At 40.2% G+C, this 12,744-nt stretch overlaps 1 protein-coding gene across 1 annotated transcript in view; it reads left to right on the top strand.

Moving 5' to 3' along the window:
• Nucleotides 1–12,744, top strand: part of TMEM245 (transmembrane protein 245) — a 77,673-nt gene that overhangs the window by 46,485 nt on the left and 18,444 nt on the right. Inside the window, exon 14 of the mRNA XM_009330442.1 lies at nt 1,701–1,846. Coding sequence (XP_009328717.1) covers nt 1,701–1,846 — 146 coding nt within the window. The remainder of the gene's footprint in view (nt 1–1,700; nt 1,847–12,744) is intronic.

The following is a 12,744-nucleotide window of genomic DNA, read 5'->3' on the forward strand; positions in this document are numbered from 1 at the left end:
CTTTTTGTAAGTGTCAGGATGAGCGGATATTGTACTTAGAGCAATATGCTGCTTTCTGTGTTGAAAACCACACTGCGAGAAGGATCTGTAGCCAGATCCCAGTGGAAGGAAGACAAATCACCACCTGGATGCCTGCTTCAGTATAGGGAGTTTTGTAGTGAAATCAGGAAATATTACAGTAACTTAGGAGAAATGGCAGGCCCTATCAAGGAGAAAATAACCATACTTGCAGCGTTACAGAGGATGCTAAAATCTGATTCAGGTTTTAAGATTTACTCATTTGAAATTGTAACAAAACATAGCTGATATTGCTACTGGCACTGGATTATTTCCCATTAAACCAAGGCCTAATTCATTTGGGTGTTTGGGTTTGGGTTTTTTTTATGATCTCAAAATGAATATTAACAGTATGCTGTTTAAATGTGCTGATGTAATGACTTGTTTTAGTTGATAGATTGGTTTATCACCCAAGGCAGAAGTTAAACACCTGGGAAGATAGAATACAGCCTACACCTATATATGACATTTTGGAAAGGGGTCACAGTAGGTGAACAGTTGAGTGTGACTTTGAAGTTAAAGGCTGGGAGGGAAGGGGGAAGTAGTAGTAACATTCCACTGAGTAGAAAGGAATGAGGAAGAGAGACAAATGGATGGCATTCTTGAGGCTGCTAATGGAATACTGCATGTTGGGCTGTCTGCATTTTTTTTTCTGAGCATGTTCAGGTAGAATACAGGAAAAGGGCATGAGATGTCTGCAGACTGGATAAAATGCTTGAAAGTAAGAGCCTTATGGAGGTCAGGCTGTTTGGCTTACCAAAAGATTAAGGTGTGGTTTATTCAAGCATATGACTAGGTTGGAAATAAGGAAAGTGAAGGAATTCTTTTTAATCTTGGGAAGAAAGAAAAAAGATCTAAGGCTTACAGATGAAGCAAATATAAGCCATAGTTTACCATTGGAGCACATAGAATGGCTTTTCCTTGTTTGAGGTATCCTGTTTCAAGCTGGACACATTTCTGTGATGTATGCTTAGCCCAAGAACTTGCTGAGCCCACTAACAGGAAAATAAGTAAAACATAGTGGACTGCAACATACAGGAAGCTAATACAATCTGATCGTATTTTTTTGGTCTTTAAACTGAAACAATGGAACTGCCATTACTTCTGCTGAGACTCATCTTCAAACTCACAGAAGGAACATTGTCAGGATCGCCAGCCTAATAAATATTATAAATTTTCTGTTTGTGAGTCTTTGTTTAATTCTTATCTGATATCCAGCTACATAATGATTCTTGAGACAACTCAGATTTATTTGGCAGGGTGGGTTTTTGGGGTTTTTTTTGTTGTTTTTTTTTTTTTAAGAATAGATGTTACTATACAGCAATTCTTTGCTCTACTAAACATGCTGGAAAAAAACCCCCAAAAAACCCAACTAGAATGTTGATCTAGATTGTTTGATCTAGCTGTGACTTTGGGAAGAGGCTGAACAGAACTAAAAGTTTTATGATGTTTAGCTATAACTGTTATGTCCTTCATGGAGCAGGGGAGAAAATTATTCTAGCTCTGTGTTTCTCTAAATCCAAGCTTGTGGAATAGTATTTCTTGCCTTTCCAATGAAGTTCAATATCTGAAGCATAGCTGCATACTGTAGTTCTGGAAAGTATTTATTGCCTTTTAAATTAAAACTCCAATTTGTTTTGCAGGTAATTTTTCTGACCACACTGTTCTACCTATTGAGTTCCAGTGATGAGTACTACAAGCCAGTAAAGTGGGTGATAAGCCTGACACCTTTGTCTCAGCCGGGTCCCTCCTCAAATATAGTTGGCCAATCTGTGGAGGAGGCAATAAGGTATGTTGTTGATTTCTTGCCCTTTCTGGAAAATTCTTTTACAAATTTGATGTTCAACTACAAATACTTAGCAATTGTAACAGCTCATGTTTCAAAGACGAGTTGCAAATCTCAAAGATTTTCAAGAACCTAGCATTGATAATTTTTCCCTCTTGATTGTTAAAAAAGCAATTTGATTGGACTTGCCTAAAAAAAATTTCAGAGGTCTCTGCTGTAGTGAATACTAGTATTTTATAAAACTGATACACCCATCACATCCCTAACCCATCAGGAAGCAGTGTGTTTGCAGCTGCGTTGGCATTAACAGCTAGTGCAGCTCAGTAGGAGCAGATTCATACAGTGAAACAGTTGAAATGGAGGACCTGACATCTGTGTTGTACACATTTCAGCGTTACGTAGTTTGAACTATTTTTAGTCTAATCTTGGGGACTGAGTACCCATTTGCAGCTGGAGTGTATTAGATATGCTCCTGGAGCACATTTTCCAGTTCAGTTTCATCTGAGAGAAATCTAGTTCATGACCTCCATGAACCAAATTACACCAAAGGGAACAACAGGGGAGTGCTCTCCTTATCTCACTTAAAACACTACTGTACTGCACCTCCAGAGCGCATCCACAGTGTTTCGTGCTTAGTTATCATTCTTATGTTTCACCTCTAAACTACTACAGTAACTGAACGAGGATTTTTTTGTGTTTTTAAATATGGTTCACTGAGATTTCAAAATAAAGTTATTTTTGCGGTGGTACGGTAATGTATTTCATTCATCACAGGTGAATGAAACTGTCAGCTTTCACCTGTTAGCAGCTTGAAACACTAACATGTGGGTAGCGTAATAAATGGATTTTAAATAAGGTATTTAAGTCATAGCTCACTTTTTCAAAAAAGTTGATGGACTGGGCAAAGTCAACAGACTCCATGCTAAATTCTATACATCCATTGTCTCTTATACCACTGCTTGCTGTGTCTTTTTGCACGCACATACAAAACATGAATACACTTTAAAGCGGCGATGTATTAAAACTGCTTTCCAAACTCATTGCCAAATGTTTGCCATTGTTCTTAGGTGTACTTTACAAGTGAGTATTGTTATTGGTTACTGGAATTAAGCTGTTTCTGGATACGTTTTAAGAATGAGAATGTTATATCATGCTGTGTAAGATCTTGAACAACAATGATAACTGCTGTAGTCATTTGAAATGAAGGGGCGATCCAGGTAGAAAGCAACAAATTTGGAATTCTGCCAAAAAATTAATAGCCCTTCTCTTGAGTGAATGCCGTTGCATTTTCATTGATCACATGGTTAATATCTCAGTTCTATCTCTTCTGAAGAATGTGAGCAGATTTAGAAACTGAAACTTGTCTCACGAATTGTTCTCTTTAGCCCTTGGTAGAGGGGAACAGTGTCAAAAACAGGATATGGCTTCTCTGGGCATGGATACTCTGCAAGGAGGATTGTATTAAATGCAATTTTAAGTTTATAGGTCTGTGACACAGGTGACCCAAGGTATTTGTCAGAGTTTAGAATGGTGGAAAGAAAGAAAATAATGTTAGAGAAGCCACAGGAAAACAAGTAGAAAAGAGCCAGCATGCATCAGTAACTGCAAATATGATGAGAAAAAGCCAGCGTCTGGAGAATGTGGAATGTGAAGCTGCTTGTCATACACAAGGGAACTAACTCTGTGTGTTCGCTAAGGTAGCCTGAATCAGTCATTCATATCTGTTTGTTTGGAGTAGCCTGTACTTGGTGCCTTATTTGAATTCTTTGGAATGTTGCTTCTGAGATTTTCAGAAGTTCCTCTCTTGCTCAGTTGTACCTAAGGATTTATCATAATACTTCTAGATTAGCTTGCATTCCACTCAATACTTACAGTGATCTTCACTATGTAAATATGAAGAGTATAGTAACAAATGCCCATGAGTTTATGCATGCCCAATTTGTTGCCATATGAAAAACAATTGCCACTGCAAACCATTTCTTTTGTCACAAAGTAGCAGCTATCCTTTGTTTTTGAAGATGAGTTGTTGCTAGAGGGGTAGGAACCTAAAAATGATTTGTTCACCTCGTCTATAAAAGGCATGCAAAATGTATATTAACACTTGGTGGTAGGATGGGAGAAAGAGGTTCTGTTTGTATTATGAATTATCAAATAATGAAACTTCTGTAGTCACTTTCATCATTAGACTGTGACAGCATTACACAACATGAATTCAGCCTCAAAATACTCACACATTAAAGTAGAGCAAAAGTATAGCAAGATCAGGTTATAAATCTTGACAGTCACCAGCTGGGTTCCAAGCAGGACGTAGCACGTGCACAAAACTGACAGTGCATCTAACTAGTCCTGTCCGGAGGGCGGGGATCCTCCTGGCAAGAGATGCAGTTATGTGTCTGTTGCTTATGGGCCAAATGACATGAAAATACTCTTCTTCCATGTTGTCAGTCACTTCTGTTGCTTTTTTGCTTAAATTGTGTTCGTACAAAGCACTAGGGAACTTGGATACAATCAAGGAAGTCTGTTCCTTTGTGTCCTTTGCCATTTATTTGTGAGGAGAAGAGCAAGGGGGAAGGAAAGGGAGGGCAATCAGCAAATGGTTTCTGTAGCTCGAGAAATCCCTTAACTTGAAGCTGTTCTCCAACAAGCACCTAATCAAACCAAGACCTTTTCCCATTACAGTTTCTCTCATCAGAGCTGTGTTGTGATTTTTATTGTCCTGACTATAAGTAGCTATAGTTTTTATAAATATTTTTCTAACTCCCTTGGTGATGAGTTTGCAAAGGCAGTGACAGTTCTCTGTTCATGTGGATTGATTTGTGAGCTGTATTGGGGTAAGAACAGCTCTCCAGCCCATTTTAAGCCAAGTGTTGAATCTGACTGTTTCTGTCACAATACCTCAGATGTTAAATTTGCACTTCAGTAGTGGGGGGAAAAAAGATGCAGCTGTGGTGACACTGTGGGAGTTTTAAAGAAGTGGAAGGGAATCCAAGAGTTACCTGCTGCAAGCCAGGGATGAAATGCCCTCCTGGCCTTTGATAGGAAATCTGTTTGTCCAGAACAGAAGGGAGGCAAGATGCCAGCAGCACGTATCAGGTGGTGGGAACCACCAGGGATTCACCAAGGGCAAGTCATGCCATGCCTGACCTGAGAGCTTGCTTTGCTAGCCTAGTGGTACAAGGGCAGAGCAGTGAATGACAGAAGATGACTTGGAGGCATACGAAGGACAAGGTGACATCAGGGAACACTCAGCACAGCTTCACCGAGGACAAGTTGTGCTGGGACCAACGTGAGCCTTGCTTTGAGGAGATGACTGTTCTAGCCCAACAAGGGGAGAGCAGTGACTGCCATTTACTGACTTTAGCAAGGCCCATGACGCAGCTGCCCACACTTTCCAGATGGGTGAGACGTGGACAGGAGAAGGGGACTCCACAGTGGGAGGACCACTGCCTTGTGCTCAGCAGGACAAATCCCACCTGCAGGGCAGCTGCTAGTGGTGGTGTGCCTCAGGTCAGTGGTGGGGCTGATGCTGGCGATGGTCTGAAGTAAGGGCCTTGGGTGGTAGTGGAACAGGCCACCTTTCGCAAGGTTCCCATCTGGGGAAGGCAGGACAGCTCATGTTCAAAGAACCACAGAATCATAGAGGTTGGGAGAGACACTTGGAGGTCCCCGGTCCAAGCTGCTGCTCAGAGCAGCCCCACTTGGATGCCATTGCTCGGGACTTTGTTCAGTCATGTTTGGATACCCTCAAGGACAGCAGCTCCCCAGCCCCTCTGGGCCGTGTCTGAGCAGCCTCATGGTGACAATCTTTCCTTTTGTCTAGCTGGGATTTCTCCTGGGCCTGGTGCTGCTTGTTCAGCTGTAGTTGCCAGTCAGGTCCACCCCTGAGCCTTCTCTTCTTGATGCAGACCAGAGGCAGCTCGCTCCGCCTGCCCTTGTGTGCACCTCACCATCTCACAGGCTTTGGGCTGGGCCCATAACAAATCTTTTCTGGACTGTGGAGACCAGGAGGGGACAGAGGAGTCCAGATGAAGTTGCCACAGTGCCAAAGAAGAGAGGAGGCATTTTTACTGGTGTTTTTTTTTGTTGTTGTTTTATTGTTTGGGGTTTTATTTTTAATGGTTTATTGCCCAGTCTTGAAAAGAACTTCTAATGAAACACCTAAAAGGGACCTTAAGGGTGAATTCCAGCACTTCTTCCTGGCAGAACTGTAGTCTTCTGCTTTTCCAAAGCAACAGCTGTCTCTCTAACGTCTTTGCTTGATCTGTTGCTACTCTTTGTGCGTTGCCACCAAGTGTCTGGCTTCACCTTCAAGAAGCTCTTGCTCTTCTAAGACTTTAGACACCCAGAGGGGAGAGAGGGATGCAAGAAGTGCCTTTGCTCAGGGTGAAGCTTCTCAGCCTGGGAGTGTAATTCAGTCTTTCTAGGCTTGTCCCGGGACAAGGAGGCAAAGTGAAACAGAAGGGATGGCCTGCTGCTGGTTTAGTCTTTCCCCGTGTTGTGAATGTGATTCTGTTTGTAAGCTGGGCATTTGCTTTTGCCCCAGATATCTGCCTTTGGAGTTGTCCCAGTTCTCACAGGTAAGTCCTGCTGGCCTCCAAGCAGTCCTCCAGAAAAGGACTGACAGTGTTTGGACTATAGAACAAACACGGATTTGCAAATTGTTCATAAATCAGTTTTCCTAATTTTGAGTAACTTTCATGATGAAAATGCTCCTATCATTTTAGAGTAAGCACCTGCGTGCGCTTTGTTGCCGTATACTGCCTTTGCTCCTCCTGATCGGTTACCTCTTGGGGAAGGCAGCATTCAATCTGCGGAGGGAGAGGGAAGATCAATATTTGCGTGATGATTCCGTAAAAAAACAGTAAAAAACCTGGGAGGAAGATCACCACCAAAGGCATGTGTGACCACAGGGTTTTTTGACTGATGCATGAAGTACTGGTGCTACTTCAAATAAAGCAACTCATTCAAAATTCACAGTGCCAAATTCCGTGCTGGAATTTTGTGTGCCATTGCCTGCAAATGAGGTAGGAAATAAAAATTTAGGAAAATTTTAATAATCCTGAATACTGCTAATGCCTCAGTACCAAAATAGCTTCTGTTCTCTAATAGTTTTGGTCTTTCATGCCCAGTTGGTTTATCTGTTTCTCTTTTTCTTTGGTTTGCAATCAATCTCAGGTCTTTCTCACTCCAATTTTAACTTTCTTGGTGTGGCCACACTTCGTTACTGTTTCTTCTTGATAAATGCTCCATTTGCCTTTCTTCCCTCCTGCCATTCTGTCCTTTTTTTTCTTTTTTAATTTTTATTTTTTCCTGTTTTCCATATTACGTAAGTGGGTATCAGCACAAAAATGTGGTGACTTATGAAGGTAGTATTGCACCTTCATCGTGTGCAAGAGTCTCCCTTGTCTGGCAGTGGTGTTTAGTAGCCTGTGAATATAGTAAATACATGATTTTCTTTCACTGAAACTACTAAAAATCAGCTACAGGAGCCAGTAAAGAAAGGGGAATAGGGAGGGGACTGGCAACTGGGGCAGAAGGGTTATGCCAGAGTAGGTTGATCTGCAGGAATTCTTTCGGCAGCACTCTCGCTCAGGGTTAGGAAGGTCACTTGCTTTAGAAATGTGAGAACTACTCGGACCGGTTTACTGGATTTGGATAATTTTAGTTCTCAATACTAGTTAGTGGAAGCTTTCATTGTAATTATATTAATAATATAGTATTTTGAGGGTCGGTGGGAAATCATTATCTGCACATATCACTGTGATATTTGTTTTGTTCAGAAAGGTTCTGTAAAATCAAGGCACCTACCTCACTGCATAAGTAGGAAAATTATGTCCTTTACCCCTGAAATAGAGAGGTGATGCTCTTGTCTGGATCTTCCCCCTTCCCCCCCCTCCCCCCCCCCGAATGGATGAAGCAGTAATTCTCCAATTCACAGGTCTCCAAAGTAGTAGCATGCACACCTTTGCCTGAACCATTTTCCTTTCCCTGAGCAGCATGTCGTTCTCTTCCTGAATGCACCATACCCTTCTTCCCTGAAGCTCCCATTCTGCTTGCTCTGGTGGAGATATTGCACATTACTAAGTTGCATGTTGTCACGGCCTCAGTGCAATTTAGTGTGTGCGATACTTTCACATGAGTGCATGCACACGGGTATGGCTGTGGCTTAAAGTTACTGCAGCTTTCAATTTTGGTGGGGCCTAATTACATTGTGAAGTGTTCTTAAACCCAGATCAGTATCTTCAGTGATGCCTTGAAACATGTGTTAGTGGAAGTTTGTTCTGTAATGCCAGGAAGATGAGTACTGTTTGTTTTCAATTTGAGAAGGGTTATCATTATTTGCTTCATTTTCTTCATTTGCCATGTACGCCTCAAATTTGATTAGATTTTTTCATTGGTTATAAAAGTTACATAAAATATTAGGTGTTTTTAAAGAGGATATAGTAATCATATCCTTAATTGAAATGTGCCAGAAAGTCAAAGAGAGATTTGATATGAAGAAAACCTATAGTGCCTTGATGGCTGAAATAGGTTCTTACTGGTTTTTCAGCTTTTATTTATTAACATTTAAAGAGATCTGAAATGAGCTACCATGCAAACAAACAAATAAACAAAAAAATATCAGCTGTTTAAGCATCTAGCTGGTTTGCTGTGGCATCCCAGCAGTAATGATGGAGAAAATGAGATGGTGATACAATTCCCACAGAAAACAATAATCTTCCAGCATGTTAAGCTAATGCTTAGAAAAAGCAAAATGTGTGATCTTGTTTATTTTACTGCAACATTAATAATGTCTTTCAGATTAATTTTTCAAAGAGAACTGTTAACTGATTATGTTTTGACTGAATTTTTGCATGCAATTTATGTTCTTTAGTAGCAGGAGTATCTCTTGCAGAAATCTCTTTTGTCACAGGAATGCATTTAACAGGACCTTACTGAAATTTTATAAGCTCTACTTACAGTGTATGTTACAAGATGGGAATAGAATCATTGAAAATGACTCTGTCTTAATGAAATAATTTCCTAGTCTAAAACTGGGAACAACAGATACTTTTTTTTTTTAATTACATGGAGGAAAGGAAAGCTTCAGTTGAATTACTTGAAAACAAAGTAGAATGTAGTCTATAAATCGAGAAGAGATGCTGCAATGTTTCAGTATGTTTGCAGAACCAAACTGACAGTAAGTGTTACCTGATTATCCTAGTGGGATAGATAGTAGTATTTATCAGCTGATTGGTTTAGTAGCAATAACCACATGACTCGTTCATACCACTATTTTAGTTGTAAATATTCTCCTATATGCAAAAAAAAAAAAAAATTGTCTTTACCTGTATTTCCTTTTTCTTTTATATCGAAAATACTTGTTTTTATTAAACACAGCTGTATGTGTTTATGTACACAAAGAAAAACAGACATTCAAAGAATTTCGGAAAATAATTGATTTGATCATGCTTAATCTTTACTCTTTTTCCAAATTTACGTAAAACTATGAAAACATGTTCATTATTGTACACACATAATTTGGGTCAAGCATGTCACAAAGTCCGTAGGAATTTTACAGTTTACTACCGCTAATTCACAAGATCACCTAAGTGCATAATCTGATGCTGAAACAACAGTTCTGTTCTCTACGCCGTGCAGACTGGTACAGTGTATTTTCAAACACATTGACAGGTTACTGAGGGCTTCCTTGTTTTATATCGGGCAGTGCCAATATTCTGCCATTTGCTTCTTTCATATTCCAGATGGCGCATTCTGTAGGTTCTAACAGCAATTTCTCAGTGCATTTTTGTAGTTTGTAATTCTGTGACTGTCCAGTTTGTTTAAGACTGAAGGTATCTGTAAACACAATAACGTGTGGGTTATTGTGTGTGTGCATGTTTAAACACATAAGCAGATTTGCACACAATCTTTAAGAATAATGTAACTACATTGCATCTTAGATACTAGTCCTTTAATTACCCATTGCACTTATGCAATTTTGTATATACGCCACTTTTTTAAACAGGTATTTGTATGTCTGAACTTACAATCTTTATTTGAATGAAAGTTTAGTTGGTATGTGACATTCACTGTTTTTACTGATAACAGTCTCACTTGCATCCGGAATTCAGCTCAGCCAGTTAGTTTTTCTCTTTGCTTCTAAGGCAGGCCTAGTAGCTGACTGGGAGGGATGGAAAGACAAGGGTTGCTGAGAGAATTATTAAATGTATAGGAGGAGATCTGCTATCAGGCATTTCTAAGAATAAAGGGATACTATGAGAATTATTTTTAGTATAACATATTGCAGGATTCTGTGCTTGCATATCTAATAATTCTTTAGTGTGTATTTAAGGTTGCAGTATATACTATTATAACCTTGGTTAGATTTCTGTTATTTAAAATACAGATTAATTGTAATGTAAGAAGACAGCATGAAGGCTGATATAAAACTTCAGGATTTCCTGACATTTCAAAGATTTAACATCATAGCTTTAGCTTTTTGCTTTTTTGTCATATTAGGTTGAGTTATAAAGTCAATCCATTATTTATTCTCTCCACCAGCATAACCAATCAAAATACCCTCTTCTCTATGCTTGTGATTCATAATTTTAAAATAGTAAAAATCTGAACAGACTGTGGGTTTCTTAATATAAGACTGCAATGGATTTTGAGCTTTATTGAGTCCAGCTAGCTGTTGCTCTCATTGATGAACTTTTCAAGCTAAAATGGGGATCTAAAAGAATTACATCCTTACAAGTGGTGTGGAGAATAATAAATGTTCAATGTACAGTGCCAGTGCATGCTAACACCTCAGAAAGGCTTGAGTAAGGCTAAAGGGAAGACTGACTGCATAGCTGAACAGCAAAGCAACAAAGGCCACAGGAAATGAGAAGCTATCCTTTAAAAAGCTGAAGTTTTAGCTAAATGAAGAAAACAGGATCATAAACTTCAGCAGATAAAAATAGGCTGGGGCGGGGAGTTTGATTCATTTGCTCAAAGCTCCACAAAATACTATTAAACCGAAATACCATTTTTCATATGCAGCAAGAGCAAGAAGCACTCAGGGGGGCTGAGGGTTGACAAGGAGTACTTCAGTAACAACAGGGCTGCTGCAGGTTGTTGCAGGGGGAAGGTAAATTGATGCTGTGTTGTTCCCTGCTGTGAAGGTAAGTGGAGGGAGTCACATTGTAAAACCCTTCTTTTGGGTGGGCTGCAGCAGAATCTCTCAGAAATTACATTGACTGTAGAAGAGGCTGTAGAAGAAACACACAAAATGAGCAATAGCAAATTGCTGAGAGTGGATGATATTAACTCACCAAAGAAAACTCAAGGGCAAGACTAAAAAAAAAAAAAAAAAAAAACGTTCCAGGGAACCGAGGAAGTACAGACATGTAAGTTGGACATCAGTACTGTGCAGCTTAGTAGGAACTAAAGTTAAGGACATACCAGCACCTGGTCAATATGATTTAGTTGCAAAGAAGCAATGGAGTTTTCACAAAGAGAAGTTCTGCCTTACTTTTCGTGGTTTTTACAATTGGTCAGCAAGCAAGGCCATTAATAAGTTGATCTGGCTGCTATATTCTACTGAAGTTTCAAAAAGCCTTTTAAGCATCTCTTTCCAAAGACTTGAAAGGAAATTAAGTAGTGATGAAATAATAGAGAAGGTTTCTGCATAGATAAACAGTCAGTTAAAAAGATAAGAAACAGAGGGCAGGAGTAAATGATGGTGTTGAGGTAGGGACTGCTACTAGCCCATCTATTCATAATTGTCCTCGGAAAGAAGTAGAGAGGGACACCTTACTGATGCTGCAAAACTATTTGTACTAGTAAGGATGAGGACCGATTATGGAATTGCAGCGGGATTGTAGACAAACTCACTTAGAAGACAGCAGTGCCTGGGGAATAAAATGACTGATGAAATGTAGTGTAGATGAAAGTGATACGTGCAGGTGAAAACCAGTCCTAACTTCACACGTAAACTGATGGCTTCTGTGCTGACTGTTACCACTTGGGAGCTATCTTTTGAGGTAGGAATGCTAGCTCAGTGCTTGGTAATACTTAAAGACATCTGCCAGGCATATCAAACATTAAGATTTGTTACAACAGACATAGACAACAGAAAGACAGAATATTACTCCCCTTGTATGAATCTATGGTTTGCCTATACCCTGAATTACGGTGTGCCATTCTGGTTCTCGCATCTCGGAAAGCTAGGAGGGCAACAAGACTGGTTAGAGGAATGAAGTTATGCATCGGTTTTTGTATGAGAAATGACTGAGCTGGTTAGGACTCTTCAGCCTGGAAAAAGGATGTTACACGATTGAGGTTTGCAAAATCAGAATCTGTGTAAAAAGGATGGCTGGGGTTGGACTGCTCATGGTCTCTTCCAACATAAAATCTTGGAATCATCAAAAAGCAAGCAGGCAGTTTCAAAAAATAAGAAAGTTGGTTCATGTGACAGACAGTAGACATGGCGGAGGTCTTGCCAAAGGATGTTGGAACTGCAGCACTTTGCAGGATTGGACAGGACTATTAATTGATATAGAAACAACAAAAAATGTTTTTACAAATATATTAATGACAAAAAGAGAGCCAAGGAGAATCTCCATCCTTTATTGGATGCAGGGGGGAACATTGTCACCGAGGATGAGGAAAAGGCCGAGGTGCTTAATGCCTTCTTTGCCTCAGTCTTTAGCAGGCAGACCAGTTATCCTCAGGGTACTCGGCCCCCTGAGCTGGAGGACAGGGATGGCGAGCAGGATGAACCCCCCCATAATCCAAGAGGAAGCAGTTAACGACCTGCTATGCCATCTGGATGCTCACAAGTCTATGGAGCCGGATGGGATCCACCCGAGAGTGCTGAGGGAGCTGGTGGAGGAGCTAGCCAAGCCGCTCTCCATCATCTATCAGCCGGCCTG

Source organism: Pygoscelis adeliae, unplaced genomic scaffold (genome assembly GCF_000699105.1).
Source record: "Pygoscelis adeliae isolate BGI_AS28 unplaced genomic scaffold, ASM69910v1 Scaffold78, whole genome shotgun sequence".
Taxonomy (NCBI): domain Eukaryota; kingdom Metazoa; phylum Chordata; class Aves; order Sphenisciformes; family Spheniscidae; genus Pygoscelis; species Pygoscelis adeliae.